The 27,325-nt window shown below is 35.1% G+C and overlaps 1 protein-coding gene and 1 long non-coding RNA gene across 2 annotated transcripts in view; both read left to right on the top strand.

Annotated features, from left to right (window-relative positions):
- Nucleotides 1-5,729: 5,729 nt before the first annotated feature.
- The window catches only part of LOC127877414 (uncharacterized), an 88,448-nt gene continuing 66,852 nt past the window's right edge, over nucleotides 5,730-27,325 (top strand). The window contains exons 1-2 of the mRNA XM_052423274.1: nucleotides 5,730-5,776; nucleotides 10,685-10,792. Of these exons, the coding sequence (XP_052279234.1) occupies nucleotides 10,753-10,792 (40 nt within the window). The 5' untranslated portion in view covers nucleotides 5,730-5,776; nucleotides 10,685-10,752. The remainder of the gene's footprint in view (nucleotides 5,777-10,684; nucleotides 10,793-27,325) is intronic.
- Nucleotides 9,682-10,419, top strand: LOC127865062 (uncharacterized). Its single transcript, XR_008042464.1, has 2 exons — nucleotides 9,682-10,132; nucleotides 10,290-10,419. It is a non-coding gene; the product is annotated as an uncharacterized LOC127865062 (long non-coding RNA).

Here is a 27,325-nt window from a genome sequence, read left to right as displayed (position 1 = left end):
TTTCATTCAACCAATCATCCATTAGCTCTAAATTTAGATTGATGCAATATGTACAAATTATTTTCTGAAAATCAGTCAAAAACGAAAGTTAATTTATGTCTCTGGTATCGGTCAGCGCTCGATTTGTTTGACATAACTCTTGTCTTAGAGCTAAAATCACTAGACATATCACAATGCAGTTGTTAAATGCAACATGTTTTTGTTATTAATCGAACGAATTGGAAATTATCCAACGTACCGGTATTTCATGCCGATCCAGCCGATTAGATAGGGCTATAATTAGCCTCTTATGACGCTTCTTGTTCTTTGCTATGTAAATTCAGTACTTATTTTACAAAAAAAAAACAAATTCGTTTTTATCCTATTATCATTGGGGAGTTCCTTACATTTTAAGAGCTGCAATACCCCGTCCCCTGAGTCCCGTATTCCTATTTTTATTACCCGTAAGACCCGCATGACATTTTTAAGACACAATAATCGGCGGCGGCTGCTAAAATGTCCCTATGTTTTTCTTTTAACGTTACATTACATAATAGAATGTCAAAGTTGTATTAGTACAGCCACTATTGAAAGAAAGAACAGGACGAAAGGAGAATAAATATATAAAAAATGTTTTAATGTTATGGAACGGTAAAGTGCAAGGTGTCAAATATACAATTTCCAATTCGTTCGATTAATAACAAAGTCATGTTGCATTTAACAACTGCATTGTGATATTTCTAGTGATTTTAGCTCTTAAACTGAAAATGAATTTAACTTTAATATAATAAATAAATGTACCAATTTAATAACTTATTAAACAACATATTTAATGTTCATGAAAGAGCGCCCAAGATTAAGTTATTGCTAACAAGATATGTACATTCCAATTATATTATAACGCCGCTTAATCTTTTTTCCTTTAAACGTTTTGTTACTTTAAGAAGGCGAATATCATGCGTCACGCCTATAGAATCTACTTGCACTCGTTGAAATGTTCCGTTTATGACCTCGGTTGTCTCCTAAAATGAAACTCGAATGCCATTATAGAAAATTGTTTACATTTGTAACAATACGTGTATGATTTGCTGAGTCAATGATATATATGAGGAGCGCGCCATCAAGCGTTCGCTTGCATGATCTGTTAAAGTACATTTATTAGTCGAAAAGTTTATTATTTTATTCGTTTTATACACATCCAGTTCATTTTAACAGTCCTTCACAAATTGGACAAAATCTGTACACCAAACAAAAACGTTATTTAAAATAAATAAATAAATTTGTAGCAACGTCAGAGTTGTAACTTATAAAATAAATCCATTGACATAATGTTCTATACTTAGCGTTGATTTTTCTGTTATTTGAATGATGTGTTCTCGCAAAGAGTTTCAAATAATTTTATAATTGTTATAAGCAAATTTTCTTTATTCTATAAAGGGAGCACCAAATATAATCATGCTGATAAAATTTAAAAAGAACCCAGTGCGTGAACCGATAGCTTTATAACAACATAAATTGTAGGACCAGTGTCGCACCCTACATTTGCAACTTGTTGCAAATCACTGGTTCGATGCAAGAACTGCATGGACACCTGGTATGAGAGCCTACCGCATGCCAGTTACCCGAAGTGTATGAGCCAGGACGGCACACGGCGTGCCATGACAGGGCTTTATGAGGCCGTGCATGCTCTTAGGAAAAATTCACCATACTAATTGAATGTACATGTGTATATGTTTAGCAATAATGTGGATGTTTATTTCATTTCTTATACATATATGATTACAGTGTAGTAAATAATTCGATTGTTGTTTATTAATTGAAGAGAAAGGCTACGCCGAACAAAGATATTTTATTGTGCAATGCTTATTGTAATGCATTTTATACATTAAATCAAATCCAATGACTTGAAACAAAAGCAGGCATTTATATTGGTATCGTTATATAACTTTACTGTTGATCTATTCATTATTCCATTAGACTAGCCAAAAAGAGCTGTGACAAGACTCGTCTATTCTACTTCTATAATACATGTAATAGTGAACATTTTATTATTCAAAATAATAGTTTTAAAGGGAGGAAACTGCGCACTAAGATTAATCCAATCGTAACACTTCGTCCATCTCCGGATTCTCCGTAAAGAGTATGCAATAAAAAGCCGGTTGGATCCAGAGTGAGATTAATCATGAGTTATCATCCAAATAAAGCTGCGCAGCGCCCCTCGTTTTCCGTTTTCCGTGTATCGTTTTATCAAATCAAGAACGATAAATGAGTGCAGGCGCTTTGTTTCAATTTTCAAATATTGAATTTTTTGTAATTTAAATTGAAACGAAATAGGAATAGACATACACGTTTCGTATTTTGTTTTGTAATTAGTAAAACGAAAAACGATATAAATAAGTCGATTTGTTCTTTGTTTTTATGTCCCCCACTATAGTAGTGGGGGACATATTGTTTTTGCCCTGTCTGTTGGCTGGTCTGTTGGTTGGTTTGCGCCAACTTAAACATTTTGCAATTACTTTTGCTATATTGAATATAGCAACTTGATATATGGCATGCATGTGTATCTCATGGAGCTGCACATTTTGAGTGGTGAAAGGTCAAGGTCATTTTTCAAGGTCAGAGGTCAAATATATGTGGCCAAAATCGCTCATTTTATGAATACTTTTGCAATATTGAAGATAGCAACTTGATATTTGGCATGCATGTGTATCTCATGGAGCTGCACATTTTGAGTGGTGAAAGGTCAAGGTCATCCTTCAAGGTTAGAGGTCAAATATATGTGGCCCAAATCGCTTATTTTATGAATTCTTTTGCAATATTGAACATAGCAACTTGATATTTGGCATGCATGTGTATCTCATGGAGCTGCATATTTTGAGTGGTGAAAGGTCAAGGTCAAGGTCAGCCTTCTAGGTCAAATATATGGGTCAAAATTGCTCATGTAATGTAACTTCTGCAATATTGAAGCTAGCAATTTTATATTTGACATGCATGTGTATCTCATGGAGCTGCTCATTTTGAGTGGTGAAGGGTCAAGGTCATCCTTCAAGGTCAAACGTCATATAGGGGGACATTGTGTTTCACAAACACAACTTGTTTGTATTTGTTTCCGTTATAAGAAAATCGGAATATGAACAAATATGCGTTTATTTTCGTGTTGTCGAATTCAAAACAAAAAACGAAAGACGGTATGTACACGGACCCACTCGACTAGTAGATATGGTTTGTTAATAGGGGGCAATAAAGGGATAAGCGATGGTAGTTAAAGCCAGACGTAGCTTGAATAGAAAATTTTGTTGTGAACTTATAGAGCGTATATCGTTTTGTACGAATGTCGGGACAAATAGTGTCACATCGGGACACAAACACCCCAAAAGCAGGACTGTCCCGCCAAGATCGGGACGTCTGTCATGTATGAATTAAACATATCCATCAACATGATTGTTGCTGAAAAATGTTCAAGTACTTATATTGAATGCAATATTAACAAAAAAAAATAATATGAAGAAATTCATGTGTTCATAGTAAAATGGCACATCAAACAAACAGGGACTTTGTAAGGCACATTTATTGCCTATGTTTGCATTAACTTGATAACCAGACACAAATTTCTAATTTATTGTTGTTTAATGTATTTTTCTGAATGTCAAGGTAAATTAATTGAAATAATATCGAGAAATAAATATCGAAATAAGAACAGAAATAAAAACTGCAAGAAAAGCAGTCATCTGGTGATTTTTGTGAAAGATTTCTAAATAGTTTCCTGCCCCCCCCCCACCACCACCACCATATCTAGCATTTAACTGCAATCTTGTGAAGTTGCTTAAGTAGGATTTATTAGCCTATAGTAGTAGTTTACTCTCCTGCGTCTGTTATCATGTGTCTAGCTTTGTGTGTCATCAACAATTTGCTTTAAATGACATCCTACTTAAATCTTTGGGCGGAATTTCACAGAACTTTAAGCAATTACCCTTGGTACTCTTCTACAAAGTTGTTCTGGTCAGCTGCATATTTAGGTAATCACAGGTAAAAATAGACTTGAAGTTGAAATCGAAAAAAAATCTCATGAAACCCCATGGCTTGGAGGCTTAAGGCCCAGTCTCACTATGATGCAGCTGGAGCCCCGGTGCGTGATCCAGGATCTACTGCTATGAACCAGGGCTCTACCGGGATGAACTGGGGCTCCACCGGGGACAATGGGGATGAACCGGGGCTCTACCAGGATGAACCGGGGCTCCACCGAGGACAATGGGGATGAACCGGGGACAATGGGGGCTCCAAAAGGAAAGTATTAAAATGTTTAATACCTCCATCATGAACCGGGAGTCACCAGGAAGGACCAGCAACGACTGGCGCGGGACAGGGAACAACCAGGTCAGCACTGGGAACAACCGGGATGGCACTGTAGCTCCACTGGGGCCCATACAGATCCCGGAAGAGCTACAGTAACGCCCCGGTGGAACCCCGTTGAATGCCGGCAAAGTCCTGGTATAGCTACGGTACATAAGAAGGCGCTCTGCCAGCACGCCACTTGCATTCCCCGGGGCTCCGCCGGAGCATTACCAGCGATGAACGGGGCTAAACCGGGGCATTGCCGTAGCTCTGCTGGGGGTCTGATGCCGGTATAGCCTCAGTGAGTGCTGGCGGAGTTGCAGTATACCGGGGCTCTGCTGGGACGCTACTGGCTTTCACCGGGGCTCAACTGTCGACAACCGGGGCTCTGCTTTGGCTTCACCGAAATAAACCGTAGCCATCCAGGGTTGACTGGAACTCTGCCGGGCTGTTGACTGCTTCAACTGGGGCAGGACCGGGAAATAGTGTGACAGCTTTAAAACATTTCTACGGATCATTCTGGTTCTCGCCAATCGACAGGCGTTAGCAAACCTGGGTAGACCTGGGCTCTACCGGCAATAGTGAGACTTGGGCTTTAATATTATGATGTGTACCATCGTGTTGTTGTCAACTACAAAGATTATTAAAATCATGCCCCTGGGGTCAAAACTGACCACACCCCAAAGGTCAAATGATTTATATTATAGACACATTTGATACATGACCTAATATGCCCATAAAAATCTCTTAACCTGCAATGCCTTAATATTTGGTGTGTAGCATTATGTAGTAGTCCTCTACAAAGATTGTTCAAATCATGCTCCTTGGGTCAGAACTCAAGAATCTAGATATAGCATGGGAGTTTATTTGGGCCATTTTATTAAAGGTTAAATTCCCTGTGAATGACAACAGAAACAAAATGTAATGGAAAATTGAATTCAAATGAAGATATTGTTCTGAAGTTTTGTATCTTGGTAGCTCACATGCAGACCTAGCTAGAGATTGCAATTGGGACAAGTGGGGTCAAGGTCATCATTACTTAAAATAGAAAAATGGTTTTGTGCTCAATAACTTGAATTTAGATGGAGGTATTATTGGCAGCTTGCATGCAGCTCAAGCTTGTTGTGTTTAGTTTTCTCTCTTTAAGTTTGCATGACTGTTTCATTAATTTTCAAATGTCATGTCAGTGCTTTAAAACCTATCAGTATTTAGTGAATGGAGATGTTAAATTTTTATTATTGGTATTCATATAAGTGTAATGAGTGACTGATGAAGAAAGTGAAGGCTAACAGTTTGTGTGTAGGTAACTAACTTTTAGACCTAGCACAATTATTTGAAGTAATATCTTAGAGGTTGAAAACCTGGTTTTGCGGTGCTGCCATGTTTATTGTTCACTTATGTGTTACATTTCAGGCTGATGTGCCATGCAAGCTCAGTGAACTAAATTTTCCATGCTATCATAATGGTAAGTGGACAGGATAATAGATAAAGTGAAGGTTACATGTTACACTTAAATTTGTGTACCACATCTTGAAAAAATGACTTTTCAAAATATATTTTCATTCTTTTTTTCTATGCTTATTATGATTCCCTTTGAAAAAGCAGAGGTCAGTAGGTTTGTAGATGGGTCAGTCTGTAGATGATTGGTTTCATGTGATACCCTTTGAGCCACAATCATGCAAATTGGTATTGTTGTCACGAAAAGAATACATATTTTGATTTGATGGTCGCCATGTCAAAGGTAAAGGTTACATGAGCTGGTAACAATAAATTTGTGTCCACACAATATCTGGAGAATGCCTTGACCTATGATAATACAATTACCAGGTAAGTATACAGTCGAAACTGACCTAACGGCCACCCGAAATTAACGGCCACCTGCAGACAACGGTCAGTCTGGAATCCCCCCGACGAAAAACACTCTATATTACACTTGAAAATAACGGCCACCTGTCCATAACGGCCAACGGCCACTATATTCCACACCGAAATTCATGTTTGAACTGAAATCAACGGTCACGCGTCAGTCGTCTTGAGTCGCGAAAATTAAAAACACAGCACTTCATTTGTCTGTCTATTTTGCGGTTAAAGAGTCTGATAGCGGTAATTGCCTTTGATATAATAAAAGTGGCCCTCTGCGAGTAAACACATAATAAGGTGTTGAGAAGGTTTGTTTTCCAGGGATAATTGTGGGGGTATCTTCAAAAGAAAATATGTCAGCGTTTGTGACACGTTTAAAGTAATTATCACTAATTAAATGACCGCTAGTACTCTGCACTTCAACCATCTAGGACTGTCTGCTCCGTCAGCGAAACGTGCCAGTACATCGATCGCTTAAAGAACGTTGCTTTGTCAAAGAATAACCTGGTAATGCTTGACTCCATCATGAAATTTCAAGACGAATTTCTTTGCGCACCGGGTCAAGTGTTCTAGTATTCAAAAGAAGATAAGCGAGTTTTTTAGCGTGAAGTGAATTGTTTTGATTGTTGCGAGTGATAATGGTTGTATGTGTTTCGAAGTTTTTTGCGTGATAAGTTATCTTGTTTTTTTGTGCATGATGTGCTATGTTTTTTTTTATAAAGAATGAATAAATGTTTGTATTTTAAATGAGGCTGTTGAATGAAAATGCTGTTTGTATGGTGTTTGGGAACGAATAAATTTTAACAATTTTTTTGCGTCTTTTTCTTTGAATGAGAACGGTACAGTAAGACTGTACTATCAGTTTATGACAGCAAATCCTCTTTTTAGAATTGTACAGATGTGACGTCAACAGCATGTGACAAGCTTTATTTACTGAATGAACGAGATGCATGAGTAAACAATTATTCAAGCGTTGATAAAGTCATTGCTTTAGTTTATCAATATGAAATTAAATCGATCTATAAGATATTATTCTGTATTATTCAATGGAAGTAAATTCTGTTATTATGCTTAGTTAACGGCAATGAGAATTTGTTTTACACTGTATACAAACGACTGGGTGGGATAACGACGTAGCAATACTACCAACTGACCAACCATCTGAAAATTGTGATCCGAATTCAACGGTCACCTGAGGATAACGGTCACTTTGGTCATTTCCCTTGACTGACCGCTTAATTCAGGTTTGACTGTATATTGCTCAGTGGGGTGAAAGGGAAGAATTGATTTTTTTGGTCATGAGGCATAGATAAAGGTCACAGGGCAATATATTTTATATATTCTTTTTACAACAGATAGACTTACAACTTTGCAAATTGGTATAAGATTACATTGGAGGAAAAGAAGACACATTTTGATATTGAGGTTACCAGTACCATATCCAAGGTCTATGTGACATGAGCTTGTAACTTGCAAGAAAAGACTGATCCTTTTGACTGACTCATCCTTATTCATAACTATTCTGTTGTTTTTCTTTAAAAAAACCCACAAACAACCAAAGAAAAAAATACATATTAACCTATTTTTTCTCAAAAAGAAACCACAAGGTAAAAAAAGTATAAACAGTCGAAACTGACCTAACGGCCACCTGAGATATGAGGTCACCGGCAGACAACCGTCAGTCTGGATTTCCTTGACCAAAATCACTCTATATTACACTTGAGAATATCGGTCACCTGTCCATGATGGCCAACGGCCAGTATATTCCACTCCGAAATTCATGTTTAAACTGAAAACAACCGTCACGCGTCAGTCGTCTCGAGTCCCGAAAATTAAAAACCCAACAAATCATTTTTCCATCTATTTTGCGGGTTAAGCATCAGATAGCGGTTATTGCCTTTGATATTATGAAAGCAGCCCGCTGCGAGTAAACAAATCATAGCGTTTTGAGACGGTTTGTTTTCCGGGCATAATAATGAGGGGTATCTTCAAAAGAAAATATGTCAGAGTTTTTGACACGTTTAAAGTAATTATCGATTATTAAATGACCTCTAATTAGTATATTGTACTTACAACCTTGAGTATGGATTTGAAAACAACATTTTCGGATCATTCTTTAAAAGAGCCTTCTAGCGTACACAACACTTTTAAAAGCAATTGGAATAATTTATCACGGAATAACAATGAGTGGTAAACATAAGTTCCTCACATTAGAGGAACCAGTCAAGTGTTTGAAACTGTTTGAATCTGGAAAAAGTTCTGGTGTAATAGCAATAATCGTCTGCAGGCATAACGCATGGGTGCGTGACAAAGTCAATTGATCTTTATCGCTGATTAAGTGTTTAAAACAACATTAAACTGGCGAGTGTTTTTATAAGAAGGCAATAAGAGGATTAGTGATCGGCTTTAAAGGCAAAAAATACACTGATTTGCAACATTTATAACAAACTTTTAGACTTTTTCTGACATGACGTCAATGGCACATGACAATCTTTATCTACTGAATGAACGCGATGCATGAGTAAACAATTAAACTAGCGTTGACAAAGTCATTTATTTAGTTTAACAATATAAAATTAAAGCAATCTATACGATATAATTCTTTATTATTCACTGGAAGTTAATTCTGTTATTAAGCTTAGTTATAGGCAATGAGCCTTTGTTTTACACAGTATGCAAATGACTGGGTGGGTTAACGGCATAGCAATTCTATCAACTGACCAACCATCTTAAAATTGTGATCCAAAAACAACTGTCACCTGTGGACCGCGGTCACTTAAGTCATTTCCCTTGACTGACTGCTGTTCTCAGGTTTGACTGTATTAGCATATCTTGTATAACATGTTTGAACATTCTTGCTGCTACATAGTATCACTTTGTTTTATGATCATATACATGTATACATTGTTTGTATTATATTGAATTAAAAAAAAGAAAAAAGAAAAGACTGATGCTTAAAGGTTTTGAGGTCAAGATGTCAGAAACTTGAGGAATTTAATGTATTCAAGGAACTTCCTTAACCCTTTCCCCCAAAAGAAGCAAAGTGAAAATGGCTTTTGCAACTTGCAGTCTGTTCAAGTTTTATGCTGTTTGCTGCTCATCATGCAGTACCTAAGGGTTGGAAATGAAGCCTGTAAAACTTGAAGAATTTAGTAAGAAAGGTATTTAATTAAATTTAACTTTCTATGGGACTACAAATGCCTCAAAATACATTTGTAAGTGGTAAAGTGGATTTGGAAATAAAGGCCAAGGTTGATTGCAACCCAATAATCACCATTTGTTTTATCCCTTGCAACTCTGAATCATCAGAGACATCCGTTTGTACACGCATCTGTTCAAGACTCTGCCTATTTGTTTGTTATTACGTTATATGCAAACATATGTAGTTACAGTCTTATAACCTATTTTTATACGCCCGTATAAAATACGGGACGTATTATGTGAAACCCCTTGGCGGCGGGCGGCGGGCGGCGGGCGGCGGGCGGCGGGCGGCGGGCGGTGGGCGGCGGGCGGCGGGCGGAAGGCATCACTTTGTCCGGACTCTAATTCAAATTGTATTCATCCGATCTTCACCAAACTTGGTCAGCAGTTGCATCTAGTTGATATCTAGGCCAAGTTCGAATATGGGTCATGCCGGGTCAAAAACTAGGTCATAGGGTCAATAAGTGCATTTTCAAAGGGGCCACTTTGTCCGGACTCTATTTCAAATTGTATTCATCCGATCTTCACCAAACTTGGTCAGCAGTTGCATCTAGTTGATATATAGGCCAAGTTCGAATATGGGTCATGCCGGGTCAAAAACTAGGTCATAGGGTCAATTAGTGCATTTTCAACGGCGCCACTTTGTCCGGACTCTAATTCAAATTGTATTCATCCGATCTTCACCAAACTTGGTCAGAAGTTGTATCTAGACAATATCTAGGTCAAGTTCGAATATGGGTCATGCCGGGTCAAAAACTAGGTCACAGGGTCACTTAGTGTATTTCAAGCATTTAGCATGGTGTCCGCTCTCTAATTGAAGTAGTTTTCATCCGATCTTCACCAAACTTGGTCAGAAGTTGTATCTAGACAATGTTTAGGTCAAGTTCAAATATGGGTCATGCCGGGTCAAAAACTAGGTCACAGGGTCACTTAAACCATTTCAAGCATTTAGCATGGTGTCCGCTCTCTAATTGAAGTAGTTATCATCCGATCTTCACCAAATTTGGTCAGAAGTTGTGTCTAGACAATATCTACATGTAGGTCAAGTTCAAATATGGGTCATGCAAGGTTAAAAACTAGGTCACGAGGTCACTTAGTGCATTTCAATCATTTAGCATGGTGTCCGCTCTCTAATTGAAGTAGTTTTCATCAGATCTTCATCAACTTTGGTCAGAAGTTGTGTCTAGATGATATGTAGGTCAAGTTCAAAAATGGGTCATTTTAAAGTTATCAAGTTGTCCAAAGCCTTAAAACGGGCGTATCTTGTGACAGTTTGGCACTCTTGTTTATATTGATGTATGACATTCTTCAGAGTTTCACCAGACATGGCCAGGCAAGCCCCGCGACTTGAAAGTGGAGAAGATTTTTCTAAACAGCAGTATGGTACAACTCAACTTTACATGGAGTCCACCTTACGATGGTAAGAACTCAACTTAAAGCGGGTATATACGATCTTGTCAAATATTTAGTAATAAATATAAAATGTGTAAAAAACTTATTATACATATATTTCAATATAAACTAAAATAAAAGTTAAGAAAAACGTGTGTCGAAAAATGCTAAATAAGCCAGATAGTTAATTCTGAAATCAAAAAAGGCTGTACAGCCGAATTCGCCAGCATATATATCATGCATGTACGATGTGAATCTAAATTTAGTTTAACGGTTCATTTGAAATTTCTGCAACGATATCGATTCATACGACACATGAACACTTACAAAAAAGACGAATGCGTCGGTTATTGTAGGAAAATAATTACGAATTATCTTCGTCACAATCGGCTCGGGGCGCTAATTTGTATTTGCTGTATTTTATGAAATTCGTCTTAAATGTATCATTTTTCTTGCATAGTGTGTGTAATTATAACATATTTGTATCAATATTTTACAATTCAGCACATATAAAAATCGTATATACCCGCTTTAAGTTGTGACCTGTCTTACAACTGTGAAGATCCTGTCCCCAGTATCATACAGTAATCATCAGTTGGAGTCCACCTTATGAGGTTAAGAATCCATCTTCATCTGTGACCAGGTTCCCTGTCTGATAGGCTTACCTTTAATTGGAGGCTTTTCATGATGGTAAGAGTTCAACTTCAGCTGTGGACCTCCTTACACTTGTAAGAACCCTTGTCTTATAAAGTCAACTGAAATTCCTTTCAACTGTAATAATTTTGAAACAGGAAAATATGCAGAACCTTGAAACAAAAAATATCTTTAAAAAAAATATACGGCGTTGATTGTGGTTTGAGTTTGTGAAAGGTAAAGAGTTCAAAAAATGAGACCAAGGATAGCGAATGTCTTTTTCTGTGCAGTTCTTAGCTGGATCACACGCAATACGGGATGTTACGCGGAGTTTTCGCGGCTTATTTTACATAATTACATATTGCTGGTCATAAACCTATAGATACAAAACAGAAAACCAAATGAAGAATGGAAGTGAAATTTAAACATATGAGTCAACCGGCCACACGCGAAGTATCATACATATTTTAAATATTTATACGGGCGTTCTTCAAACAAACCTGTTTTAGTGGTTTGTCGGGCATTGCTTTTTGATTCGATTATTAACAGTATCGAGAATCATCGCGCTCATGCTTAATACATTAGGCAATATGGTGGAATAATTCTTGTTAAATTAATTAAAAATAATATTTATCATGGTATTGTTGAAAACACATAAAGACTCTATTATTGACATACCATAATTATATCGCTGAATATCTTCATTTAACATCTTTTGTGGTCTAAAGAAAATCTCAGTTCACCTAGTTCATGGATAGGGTCTATATTATATAACAAACTGGCAAGAACTCAGGTCAGCACATAAGAGTCTTCGGACGCAGCGATGATCTGTAAATAAACCCTGATAACTCGCGGGTTGAAATGCAATGCATTAAAGTGAGGCCACGCTTCTACTGCTTTTTATACTTTTACATGTTAACATGTTGATAGGAATATGAAAGTCAGTACTAAAATGAGAACATAACCTTTAAGTAAAAACGCTGTTGCCTCTGAAAATAAAAGGTGGACGCACAAACTGTATTGATGTCGAGATTGAGTGTAAAATTGTTCTATCTATTAAGCCTTTTAATTAGAGATAAAATTGTTTCATGCTGAACACGCAGTAAAACAGTGTTACAAAGACGCGGACATGTTTCCAATGTTCTGATGGTATGCTCATATCAGCCTATGGGCTAACTGAAGTGTATTCATTCTGAACTAGCCGCGGGAAATTTTATTTGAATTTTATTGGACAGTTACAAAGGTCAGGTAAGGTGAAAAGCTGGCGTATACAGCTAACGCCGAAAAAGGATAAACACAATCACATGTTCTATATTTGAAATATTAATACCCCCACAGTGAGGGATATATTGAAATAACTCTGTTAGTCAGTCTATTTATTGGTTGTTTTGTTTGTCTGCACAAAATGTTTTAGCTTTGTTTCGCAATCTATATTCCCATTACTTACACAAGCGATTAAAAGGAAACTTAAAATGTCATCAACATCCTGAGTTATTTGCCTTTAAATATCGCTTACAAAGGGATGCGGTGCCTACAAGTTTGTGATAAAGCTCTTGTTTCCAAAGAAGTCATTAACATTCTCATTTTCCAAATGTTGACATTTTCAAATGTTTTTAAGTAGCAATTTGCTATTTGTTTTCACTAACTTATGACTTTAAAGCTCTGGCTATGTCAAAAAGTCTTGGATGACATAAAAGTTGGTTATCCATTTTTGCTCAACGACTTCTAAATATGTGTGTTGTTCTAAGAAAACAGGTCAAAATGCATGTGCGTAAAGTGTTGTCCCAGATTAGCCTATGCAGTCCACACAGGCTAATCAGGGAGGACACTTTCCGTTAAAACTAGATATTTGGTAAAAAGGGACTTCCATTAAACGAAAAATACCATTAAAGCGCAAAGTGTCGTCCCTGATTAGCCTGTGCGGAGTGCACAGGCTAATCTGGGACAACACTTTACGCACATGCATTTTCCCCAATTTTCACAGAACAACACACATATTGTGTGGCCTCTAAGTGGGAGGCATCACCAGTAAGCATGTCCATACTTCCAGTAGCATGAGGTTTTTGAACACCTTTATGTGAATCACCTGAGAATGTAGATAACTGAAAATAAAAGAATTTACTTAGTTTGACGCATTTTGGCATACCCATCTTTTCTTGTGTAATTGTAATGAAGGGAATGGTGATATTTATGTCAGTTTCACATAACTCCAATTGAGTAAATAACACCTAAATTAAACAAAGGCTTGATAAGAGGTGACAATAAAGCAATCTGTACCTTTAAGACACACTGTCAATTCAAATGTTTATTCAAGAAGAAAATGTCATATGATAATAATCAGTGAGGCAAAATAATTTAAGTCAAGAATAAACAGACAAATATTTTACTTGTTTTACTTCAATGGGTGTACTTATTGTTAAACTACATTTTTCTATCCCTATACCAGAATATATCTTGCACATTCAGCAAAGTGGTTTTGTAATAACTTGGACCAAACAAGAGGGCCTGAAAGGCCCAAAGTTGCTCACCTGAGATAACAAGATATTATTGGGATAAATCTTCTGACCAAGTTTCATGAAGATCGGAAAATAAATATGGCCTCTAGAGTGTTAACAATGTTTTACTATAGCCATACACTATAACTCCAATATAGTGCGGTCAGTTATAACGCTGTGTCCAATATAACGCGGGGGTTCCTTGGATCCCGTTTTTTCTCCAACCTTCCATTTCTGATTCAAAACCATGTTAAGCAACTACATGTATTATCAGAAAATTCAAAGAAGCCGTCGATCACAGCTTGATTGTTTTATCCGTCCGTTTAACTGATTTTAATCGATTAGAGGTTAAATGACACTCGACAGCTGATTGGTGTTAATCTGTTGTGTAATGTCAATTAAGGTGTGAAAACTCGCCAGTCCGTGTTCATTACATGTATTCCCTATCAGAGCGCTTCGGTGCGCTAATTTCAATAAGGCAAGTGCAAGCCGAATAATTATCAAATTAAAGTTATTTAAAACGATTACCTGTTTATGTTTTGTATTTATCGTGTATTATATTTCATTGTATAAACTATGGCCGTGTAAGTGTGTTATCGTTTATTATATGCTACACATGCTTGATAAATAAAAATATCTTTGTGTGTGTTTGATGTTTCAGTACGTATACAAAAAATAAATTAAAAAATCCTGACAAATTATTTACATGCTAACGCAGTGTAATAGTAAACAGAGATGCATTTAAATTTTTGACCGTTATCAGAATGTCCACGGAAAGCACGTTTTTTACATGCTGCATATGACGCAATAAAATATTTCTTTGTACATGTATCGTATTGCATTCAATTTAAATTTAAATTCGCTCGTCCAATGAAAGCTGTGCCCCATAAATGCCCTGTACTAATTTTTCTGAAAAATGGCGTAAGCATATGAATTTGTTTACGAAATTCAAAAACATATTTCTTGTCATAAATGTAGTATGATAAATCCAACAAAAACACATATTTTTCTTTCCTTTTTTTTTTTTTTTTTTTGTCATAAATGTATAACAGTATTTTTTCGTAAGTGATGTTGTAATTATATTGGATTATCGGATAAATGTGCACATTAGAAAAGCGGTATGTATACTGTAATCGTTCGATTTAGTTAATATGAATGTATTTGCGGATGACAACACAGCATGACAATACACAGGACCTATATTATAGGTTATACTATACCTGTTTTTATAGCCCCCTTAAATAAATAAGCTCAAAACTTACAACGCTGTCCGTTTATAACGCTGTTGCGTGGCTTGGACCCCGTCATCCGCGTTATATTGGAGTTACAGTGTATAAGGAAAAATGCCCCGTCCCAAGGCAGCCATGTTTTTCAACCAACCAGCATCATTTTTGAGCTCGTCCAAGATATTATTGGGGTAAATCTTCTGACCTAGTTTCATGAAGGTTGGACAATAAATGTGGCCTCTAGAGTGTTAACAAGATTTTACTATAGCCATATATAGCCATATAAGGAAAAATGCCCCACCCCTTGGCAGCCATGTTATTCAAGCAAACTGACCATTTTCAAACTCATTCAAGATATCATCGAGACCAATATTCTGACCAAATTTCATGAAGATTGGACAATTAATGTGGCCTCTAGGGTGTTCACAAGGTTTTACTATAGCCATAAATAGCCATGTAAGGAAAAATACCCCGCTCCTTGGCAACCATGTTTTTCAAGCAAACGTAACCATTTTCGAACTCATCCAAGATATAATTGAGACCAATCTTCCCACCAAATTTCATGAAGATTGGGCAATAAATGTGGCCTCTAGAGTGTTAACAAGGTTTTACTATAGCCATATAAGGAAAACTGCCCCGCCCCCTGGCAGCCATGTTTTTTCACCAATCTGGACCATTTTCGAACTCGCCTGAGATATCAATGAAACCAATGTTTTGATCAAGTTTCATGATGATTGGGCAAAAATTGTGACTTCTAGAGTGTTCACAATGTTTCTCTATAGCCATATAAGGAATACTGCCCCGCCCCCTGGCGGCCATATTTTTCAACGGACCAGAACCATTTTTAAACTCAACCAACATATCATTTAGACAAACATTTTGACAAAGTTACATGAAGATTGGGCATCAAATATGACTTCTACAGTGTTCACAAGTTTTTTCTTTTTTTTTGACCTAGTGACCTAGTTTTTGACCCAGCATGACCCAGTTTCAAACTCAGTCGAGGTATCAATGGGACAAATGTTCATGAAGATCAGACAATTAATGTGGCCTCTAGAGTGTTCACAAGGCAAAATGTTGACGACGGACGACGCACAACAGACGACGGACAAAAAGGGATCACAAAAGCTAACCATGAGCATGTTGTGCTCAGATGAGCTGAAAATAGAAAGTCTGTTTTTCTAAATCTGCCATAGTTACTTACTAGTTTGATGGTGTTTATTCCAATGTTTGAATCAAGAGATAGCTGGTGCATTTACATATGTAATAAGTTTTCCCTAATCAAATAAGAAGTTTATCTTCTTGGAAATATTTCTGACAAAGGACTTCAGAAATATAATTTTTTTGATCATATAACTTTGTAAGTGTGGGGAGCCATTAAAATCTACGACAAATCACTCATGTTGCACAAATTATATTGGTTTTACAGTATTGGGGATTTTCCAAAAAGTGTACATGTCTTTTACACATGAATGAGATTTATACTGCGCAATCAAAAATTATTCTATTGTATAAATATTTATGTTTTTGATAATTTGGTCTCTTCTTATTTTTATGCTCCTTGTAGGATGGCATGTAGTATTCAAACTGCCCGGCCTTACTTCAGTTTGTCAGTCTTTCAGAGGTTTTCCTAAACGCATTTAGATATTTACCAGATTTTGGTACGTGAGTCTACCGGCATGAGTTACAGATGACATTAATATTTTGTTCTGGAAAAGTTATGGGCCTTGGACTTAGAAAAATGTTTCTGGTCTTTTTGGCTAAACCCTTGCAGATTTATCTGAATTTTGGTATGTCAGTTTCTCTACATGACAAGATCGAGTTTGAGTTTCCTTCCAGTCCATTTATTTTGGATATAGGAATTTTCTTTAAAATAATACATATCCAGAATTAATTTGAGAAACGCTTATATATATAGTAATCTTATTTTGGGTGTTTGAGTCTACCTACATGACCTACAGATCAAGTTCCAGCCTTTGCCTTTTTCTGTAAAATAACACTTTTCCAGATTTGGAAACACTTTCAGATATTTGCCTGTATTTTGGTGTGTGAGTCTACCAGCATGACTTTAGATCAAGGTTGAGTTTTTTAGGTATGTGGAGTTTGGAGACAAAAGTGGAATGAGGGAGCATCATTCTATTCTCTATGGGCGCATTAAAGTTTTAGGGCACCATAGCACTTCAAACATCCTTTATGTAGGCCTCATCTGTCGATAGTTGGTAAAGCTCTTGAGGCTTTTTTTTTTCTAATTGTGATGAAACTAGGTCAGAGTGTTTATCTTAACTTTATCAAGGAAGAATGCAAATCAACTATCTAGGAAGAATGCAAATCTGGCAACCGAAAAGTCTGAGTGCCATTTATTACTCAACCTTAATGAAACTTGGTTACTAAGTATATCTTGACAATATCATGGCCAAGTATGAATATGGCTCATATTAGTCCAAAAAACAATCAACCGTGACAATTCTTCGCAAACAATTATTACCTCAATAGAAGCCACATAAATTACTCAATCTTCATGAAACTATGTAAGAATGTTTTTTCATGAAAATATCATATCAAGGCCTTGGTTGAATCTTCTTTAAATAAGGTCAAGAGATATACATACATTTTCCATAAAAAATTAGAAACATTTTGCCACATCATACTGAATTAACTAGAAATAAAGGAGCGAAAGAGTGTGTTGTTTTATAGTGGGGGACAACTTGTTTTTGATTTGTCTGTTGGTTCATTGGTTTGTTTGTTTGTTTGATTGTGCAAACTTTAACATTTGCAATAACTTTTGCAATATTGAAGATAGCAAATTCATATTTGGCATGCATGTGTGTCTCATGGAGCTGCACATTTTGAGTGGTGAAAGGTCAAGGTCATCCTTCAAGGTCAAAAGTCAAATATATGGGTCAAAATCGCTCATTTAATGTACACTTTTGCAATATTGAAGATAGAAACTTGATATTTGGCATGCATGTGTATCTCATGGAGCTGCACATTTCGAGTGGTGAAAGGTCAAGGTCATCCTTCAAGGTCAAAGGTCAAATATATGGGGACATAGTGTTTCACAAACACATGGCTTGTATATATTCTGACATGTTTGAAGCAAGCAAGTCAATTTATATGTAGCGCTAAAAAAGAACAATAATATCAGTGAAACTGATGGATCCCTCCTGGTGACATACTTTGTCTATATAAAGGTTAATTATTTTGAATTCTTGTTAAGAGGGCAATAACTTTCTGCAAACTAATTGATGCGGAACAACATGACAATATGTTCATGATCTCCACCATGTAGGCAATCTGCATAAAAAGGTTCATGTATTCAGATCAGTTATTCCTGTGATCTGACCAACAAACATAATATTCATTATAGAAAGTGTCATATTATAAATCAAATGGAAAGAACTTCTGAAAAGTTATTGGAGTTGAATATGCACTCCAATATGCACATCTACAGCCAATATCAAGATATACATTTAACTCCAAGGAAATATTATTCAAGGGCAGTAAATCAACTGAGAAGAACGACCAAACAATAAGTGGCCATCTCCATCCTAACAGGAAAGTGCATGTTAAATTTCATGAAATTCTGACAATTACTACCTAAGATTCCGAACCCAAGCGAAAATTAGACATATTAATTAATATAAAAGGACAATAACTCCCTGAAAATTCATTGGACCTGAAGGACCTGACATAAATGCACCTTTCTTGTCCTTTCTTTAGGTATACTGTATTCTTTAAACAAAAAATATGATAATGAAGAGGGGTTACTAGATTTACCAAAAGAGCGTAATAATGCCACTAACATTTACGGTATAGTTAACACATCTATCCAGTGCGCTTTTGGTAATTAAATAGGGCTTTTACTAACATTTATAGTTAACGCATCTATCCAGTGCGCTTTTGGTAATTAAATAGGGCTTTTACTAACATTTATAGTTAACGCATCTACCCAGTGCGCTTTTGGTAATTGAATAGGGCTTTTACTAACATTTATAGTTAACGCATCTATCCAGTGCGCTTTTGGTAATTAAATAGGGCTTTTACTAACATTTATAGTTAACGCATCTACCCAGTGCGCTTTTGGTAATTAAATAGGGCTTTTACTAACATTTATAGTTAACGCATCTACCCAGTGCGCTTTTGGTAATTAAATAGGGCTTTTACTAACATTTATAGTTAACGCATCTACCCAGTGCGCTTTTGGTAATTAAATAGGGCTTTTACTAACATTTATAGTTAACGCATCTACCCAGTGCGCTTTTGGTAATTGAATAGGGCTTTTGGTACTAAGTATATCAATATGTATTTAACCCTTTGCATGCAGGGAAATTTGTCGTCTGCTAAAATGTTGTCTGCTATTGTCTAAAATTAGCATTTTCTTCGATTTTTTTCAAAGAATACTATTAGAAAAGCAAACAGTTTAGATCCTGATGAGACGCCACGTTCTGTGGCATCTCATCTGGATCCAAACTGTTTGCAAAAGCCTTCAAAATTCGGTTCCAGCACTGAAAGAGTTGTATGTTTTATATTTTTTCAGTTAAATTAGCTTTATTATTTAAGTAAATACCTTATCTTGATTTATAAATCTTGTTCCATCATGCCAGAATATTCAATGTGTCATGTAGTTGAAATTGTGTATTAAAGCAAAACAATTTAAAATATGACAGGAAACTTTTTGACGTATTTAGCACTGCGACATTACAACAGGAGCCCTCATAACCAAGCCATGTAATGCGTTTCTTGAATGTCTTTTTTGCTTTCAAAGACGTGTAGTACTTAATATGTACAGGTTTGGTTGTGGCTGTGGCATCAAGAATTTGCTTTATGGTTTCAGTTCCATTACCCAAAAAAGTATGATTTTTGGGAAGCACAGCTTCCTGTGTCCCACACAACACAGTCCTCAGTGAAATTACTCTTTTACAAAAATTTGTTTTCAATTTTTTTCAACAATAAAATCACTGCAACATTCGACTGAATTAATTGCCATCATTTCATAGTACAAATCACTTTTTGTTCGCAATCTAAAGAATCTAGGCCATGTTTGAATCTTGGTCAATTGCGTCAAAAAACCCTCACCATTTCTTATCTTGGAACAAACCTTGTTACCATTATCCAGGCCACATTTATGACTAAATCTTGATGAAATATTGGTCAGAATATTTTTCTTGAAAATGTCTACCAAGTTTGAATCTGGGTAGTGTTTCCAAACACAAGGTCAACAGGTCAGATACTTCGGAAGACTTTGTGTACACACTACTCTACATGTATAACTCAATATTGATGAAACTTTAGGGCAATCATTGCTCTCTTGTTTTAACCCTTTCAGTGCGGGAACCAAATTTAAAAGGCCTTTGCAAACAGTTTGGATCCTGATGAGACGCCACAGAACATGGTGTCTCATCAGAATCCAAACTGTTTGCTATTCTGATAGTATTCTTTGAAAAAAAAAATGAAGAAAATGCTAATTTTAGAAATTCAGCAGACGACATTTTAGCAGACGACAAATTTCCCAGCATGCAAAGGGTTAAAGTAAGATTGATACTCTCTTTGAAAAGGCAATTAGCATAAGTAATATAAAAACTTAAAATAAGCAAATAATCTGGTGGTTTGTATCTGACAAATATAGGCAATTAAATGGCTTAGTCATTACCTTAAGGTTGCTCAGAGGTAAATGTTCTAATCAACCATAGCCATGTTATTAGTTTGCTGACTCTTTTCTTTTGAAGGATGAAACTTATGTTGTTTTATACACTAGAGGTTTGATTGCATCCCATTTTAATCATTGAAGTATTGTGGTAGAAAATCCTGCAATAAGTCTAAAAACTTCCATTAATTATGACAAGTTTCATTTTACCTTTAATGACATTTGATTGTTAAGCTTTTTTTCCTTAAAACTTAGAAAATGTATTAGAATTGTTTTACCGAAATATAATTAGTACATTGTGAGGCATCTAGATCATACATTAATCAAGGAAATGGAGAAAAAAAAAGTTATCAACAAAAATACATTTTGTTTCAGAACTTTAATAGACTTTGTGGCAGTTATGTCTTTTTTAAAGGTTATACAAAATCATAACGGATATAAACAATTACCGTACATAAAAATATATTACAATAACATTTCTAAAAATGATATAATGATAAACATTTCAATATTATGTTTTTGTAACTTATACTATACAAATAAATTATACTATTAAAGAATGTGTGCTTTCAGTTTGAAAATATATTAATGTTATATCTATCTATTATTATTAGTGAATCAATATTTTCTGCAAATGAACTTAATGCCTCTCTTATATTTATTCAGAAAGCTTTACTGACGAAGATTTAGCAACACCATGTTCCTAAAAGATACTTGATAAACAAGAGCACAGTTACCATGGTTACATCAAATATATATATTATCTCTCAAATCACTTTCTTGAAAAGCACTTATTGCTCACTTTTATGTCCCTAAATGATCTATTTACCATTAGTATTCGAATCAATGTTATGTCTTCAGTGGAGTCATAAATACTCAGAAGAGTTGCTTTGACATTTAAATTTACCATTTTGTTGTTGGAAAAATCTGTTTCTATTTTGAGTTTGTGTATAAGCTTTCCAAAAAAACACAAATTATGTGGATATAAACTTTCCAAGAATATTTAGCTGGCTTGTGTTTATAGCAGCTTATGCAATGTGGTTTTCAAAAAGATTGCACCTGTTTTATTCAGTAGAGTTTTGATTTAAAGTTGGGAGTTTTTCTTGAAATGTCATATTCATAAGTGAAAATACGTATTTTCTATAATAATTAGAAAATGAAATTTGATGCTTCTGATACCAAAATATTTTGCTTGACTTTTTGCTGAAAATTTCTTTAAAATCTTGTTTTTACAGCTTCCAACCATTTCCAAATATTGGCGTTATTTGATTTTGTGTCCCTGCCTGACATTATAATAAATTCTCAAGGGCATATGTCGTTATCTGCATCTGTCATAAAATTCAACTTGTCACATACAACAGCCTTGTAACTTTCTTAAAGGTAAAGATCACAGTAAACCTTTTTATTTTATGCTTTCCCGTGGTTTTATAATAGAGAAATTTCACTGAATTAAAACTTATATTTCACTGTTTCAAACGGTGAAAAATAACATTGAAAATTATATATATTTTTCACTGTTTTACTGTGATATGACATCTTTTTTTTTTAACCAAATGACGTTCTTATTCCAGCGAAATTCTCCAGTTAAACACTTTTACAATGTAAATAAACAGAAAAAAAGCATAAAATAAAAAGAAAATTTGTTGGATTCGATGGAATATCGATTTTAATTCACTTGTGATCATAATATATATATATATTCACTCATGGCTTCGCCACTCGTGAATATATTATTTTCTATAAAGAATTTGGGGTAGCTACCCACTGTCGTTATCATAGAAGGGTGAGTATTTACCCACTGTCATTATCATAGGACGGTGAGTAGTTACCCATTGTCATTATCATAGGAGGGTGAGTAGTTACCCATTGTCATTATCATAGGAGGGTGAGTACTTACCCACTGTCATTATCATAGAAGGGTGAGTAGTTAACCATTGTCATTATCATAGGACAGTGAGTAGTTACCCACTATCATTATCATAGGACGGTGAGTAGTTAACCATTGTCATTATCATAGGACAGTGAGAAGTTATCCACTGTCATTATCATAGGATGGTGAGTAGTTACCCATTTTCATTATCATAGGATGGTGAGTAGTTACCCATTGTCATTATCATAGGAGGGTGAATTGTTACCCATTATCATTATCATAGGATGGTGAGTAGTTACCCATTGTCATTATCATAGTACGGTGAGTAGTTACCAATTGTCATTATCATAGGAGGGTGAGTAGTTACCCACTTACATTATCGTAGGAGGGTGAGTAGTTACACATTGTCATTATCATAGTAGGGTGAGTAGTTACCCACTGTCATTATCATAGGAGGGTGAGCAGTTACTCACTTACATTATCATAGGATGATGAGTAGTTACCCATTGTCATCAGTGCAGGGTGAGTAGTTACCTATTGTCATTATCATAGGATGGTGAGTAGTTACCCATTGTCATTATCATAGGAGGGTGAGTAGTTACACATTGTCATTATCATAGTAGGGTGAGTAGGTACCCACTGCCATTATGATAGAAGTGTGAGTAGTTACCCATTGTCATTATCATAGAAGGGTGAGTAGTTACACACTGTCATTATCATAGGAGGGTGGGTAGTTACCCACTGTCACTATCATAGAAGGGTAAGTAGTTACATACTGTCATTATCATAGGAGGTTGAGTAGTTACCCATTGTCATCATCATAGGAGGGTGAGTAGTTACATAGTGTCATTATCACAGGAGGGTGAGTAGTTTCCCACTGTAATTATCATAGTAGGGTGAGTAGTTACCCATTGTCATTATCATAGTAGGGTGAGTAGTTACCCATTGTCAGTTTCATAGTAGGGTGAGTAGTTACCAATTGTCATTATCATAGAAGGGTGAGTAGTTACCCATTGTCATTATCATAGGATGGTGAGTAGTTACACACTGTCATTATAATAGGAAGGTGAGCAGTAACTCACTTACATTATCATAGGGGGTTGAGTAGTTACCCACTGATAATCATAGGAAGATCAGTAGTTATCCACTTTCATTATCATAGGATGGTGAGTAGTTATCCACTGTCTTTATCATAGTAGAGTGAGCAGATTCTCAATAACATTATCATAGGGGGGTAAGTAGTTATCCACTGTCTTTATCATAGTAGAGTAAGCAGTTAATCAATAACATTATCATAGGGGGGTAAGTAGTTATCCACTGTCTTTATCATAGGAGGGTGAGTAGTTTCCCACTGTCTTATCATAGGAATATGAGTATCAAATGATTCCCTTATTTCGAGCATAGCCTAATTTTGTTCACTTTGTTTACATTAAGAACATGGCTCTAGTGATGACATCGTAAGCATGCACTGCGAGTATTTTGTTTTACTAACATTACTACGCTTGAAAATAAATACAGACATGACTAAAATAAGGAAAACACCAATGTTATTGCATTTCAAAATCATTCTTCAACTGAAATAATCCAAATTTATGCCTATTTCATTCTCTTTTTTTTCGTTACTCTTCATGAAACTTGCGCTTAAATAGTAGACCACTCCGCTAGTGTAAACACAACACTTTCATGTATTTGATTTATTTTAAAGAAATTATTTTACTTGTTCACGATTCCCAGACAATCTTGCATGGACAAATCTGTGAAAAAAGTTGACATGACGATATACATATGTTCAGTGGGTATACACTGTCCCGATTGGATGCTAATTTTTTTTAATCTTTTAAAAGTAACATATATTACAAAATTTAATTTGAAAAAAATGCAAACATTTTTTTTTCAATTCTTGAACACTTTGTCGTGTCAATATTGCTCAAAGGAAGATTGACCTTCTTCACAGAAAATTGTTAAATTGTAAATAGACGTTATAAAAAAGTTAAATATATCTTTCAGTTTCTGATAATAATAAGCATGTTCAGTGAATCAAATTTTCGAAGTTTTGTCGGCCCAATGCCTATTGCAATCGAGTACTCTTGCTTTTCGCATGTGACGTCTCAACACCACAAAACAATGCTCGTAGTGGATGTAATTTGCAGGTGTGTATAGAACTATCGGCTTTGCGTGTTTAAACACGCTGTAAATAAACATTTTTGACATAGAATTAAAGGAAATGAAATAAATCTTTAAAGATACATTGTTTATTGCGGCATTGTTTGAATAAATTCAGAAATTCTTTGACTTTTTTTCTGAACCTCTCGACTCATGGTGATTAGAGGATATTCACAATCATTATCATAGGAGGGTGAGTAGTTTTTTGTGTTTTTTTTCCGTTTTTAGTACTTTATTCACTACATAATATATGCACATAACATCATTTTACACAGGGAAAAGTACATATATATATAAACATATGGAATACATGAACATGAAAAAAGGTGTGATGTTTTAAATAATGAAGGACACAAACAAATACAAGTAGAAAAGCATATGAAGTAGATATATTAACATATTTATCTTCTTTTTTCCCTGAAATTTAAGAAAACAGAATTAAATCACAAAATTATTCCATTTCTGATTATGTTTTTCAGTTTTACCCTTCCAGCTTGAGATAATCTCTTCGATTTTTATTTTGTATTTAAAATATTCCAAAAATCTTTGAAAAATTGGTGGACATCGTTGATATTTGCATTTAAATATAAAATATTTTCCTAGTAATACAATAAAATTGATACAGTTTGAGCAGTTTCTATTGTTGATAAAAGTATTACAAAGTGAAATACATTCATAAGACAATTTGAAATCAGTACAAATGCTAAGTTGGGATTTTATATATGTCTCAATGTTGTTCCAAAAAATATGAACATTAGGACAATTCCAAAACAAATGCATATTAGTTTCAACAGACATTGAACATAAAACACAGAGACTAGATTCTACAATGCCATATTTAAACAGATTTTCGTTGTTGGGAACAATGTTCATCATATATTTATACTGGAACGTTCTTAAGGAGGAATCTATTGTGATTTGAATATAATTTGTAAATATTGATTCCCAATGTAACTGTTTATTAAAAAGCATTTCCCATTTGTGTTCTTGTTTGTTGTTGTTTATATGTGTATTCTCTATTAACAGTTTGTTTATAAATTTGCATATTTTTGTTGTCGGGGTGATTCTATTAATAAGGTAACTAGGTGGCACGTATGACCTTTCTTCATTGTTATTTTTTTCTTTCCAGCATTTTGGTATACAACCAACTAACGTGTGGTATTTTAAAAATCAGAACGGGGCAAATCATATAATTCTTGAAGTTCTGTGAAGGTATGAAAATGTTTGTTCCTGTAGTTAAAGATATGTTCTATTTGTGTAATACCTCGATCGAACCATGTTTTGTAAAACAATGTTTTATTCAATAGAAATATATTTGAATTGTTCCAGAGTATTTCTTTCCCTATGATTGTCTGTTTTTCTTTATAGTTCGCGCGGCACCATCCTTTTAAGCATTCAGTTAGAAATTTAGATTTCAATTCCAAAGAGTCTATATTTGATGATTTTAGGTTGCATTTAAAGATAAAGAGATTGCCATTATTTTCAAGCATGTCACTGTAAATTTTTGCCCATTTTGTTGTTGGTTGATATAACATCCTTTTCACCCATCTTGATTTTAGCGCGTCTATAAAATTTTCGAGATCAATCATTTTGAGTCCTCCATTTTTGTAGTTTTGAACAATTTTGTTTCTCGCGATTTTATCTGGTTTATTATCCCACAAAAATGAAACATTGAGTTCTTTATGTCTTTTATAATTTCATTGTCTGGATTATTTAAAACTGTTAAAGGATATATAAGTTTCGGAAAGGCGAATGTTTTTTAAACTGTAATTTTTCGCATTAAACTTAGTTTCCATTTTTGCCATTTTGCGAGACAATTTTTAAACTCTTTAATCTTTGGTGTTATTCAAAAATGTTATACCTAACGTTTTTTCACTTTCCGATGTCCATGAAAAATTGTATTTTTTACAGAAAATAATGTTTGAAAATTTCATACGTCCTATGCGCAGAACAGTGCATTTATTTTTATTTAATCTTAGGCCTGATATTTTTGAAAATTTTTCAAGGGTTGCAATAAGGGTTTCAAATGATAATCTTGATCCATCCAGAAGGAAGCATGCGTCATCTGCGAAGAGCGTTTGTTTAATTTCTGTATTTTTCACTCTTATACCGGAAATATTTTCATTTGTTTTTATTTCATTTGCCAATAATTCTATACAAATTATAAATATGTAGGGAGACAGCGGGCAGCCTTGTCTAACACCTTTTTGTATGTTAAAGTATTCAGAAAAGTGACCATTGTTTGTTATGCATGACTTAGCGTCTTTGTAAAAGGAGGGTGAGTAGTTACCCACTGTAATTATCATAGGAGGGTGAGTAGTTACCCACTGTCATTAACATAGGAGGGCGAGTAGTTACCCACTGTCATTATCACAGGAGGGTGAGTAGTTACACACTGTCATCAAACGAGGGTGGGTAGTAACCCACTGTAATTATCATAGGAGGGTGAGAAGTAACCCACTGTCATAATCATAGAAGGATGTGTAGGTTCCCACTGTCATTATCATAGGAGAGTGAGTAGTTACCCACT

This window comes from Dreissena polymorpha, chromosome 1 (genome assembly GCF_020536995.1).
Source record: "Dreissena polymorpha isolate Duluth1 chromosome 1, UMN_Dpol_1.0, whole genome shotgun sequence".
Taxonomy (NCBI): Eukaryota; Metazoa; Mollusca; class Bivalvia; order Myida; family Dreissenidae; genus Dreissena; species Dreissena polymorpha.
This window is presented reverse-complemented; position numbering and strand designations above follow the sequence as displayed.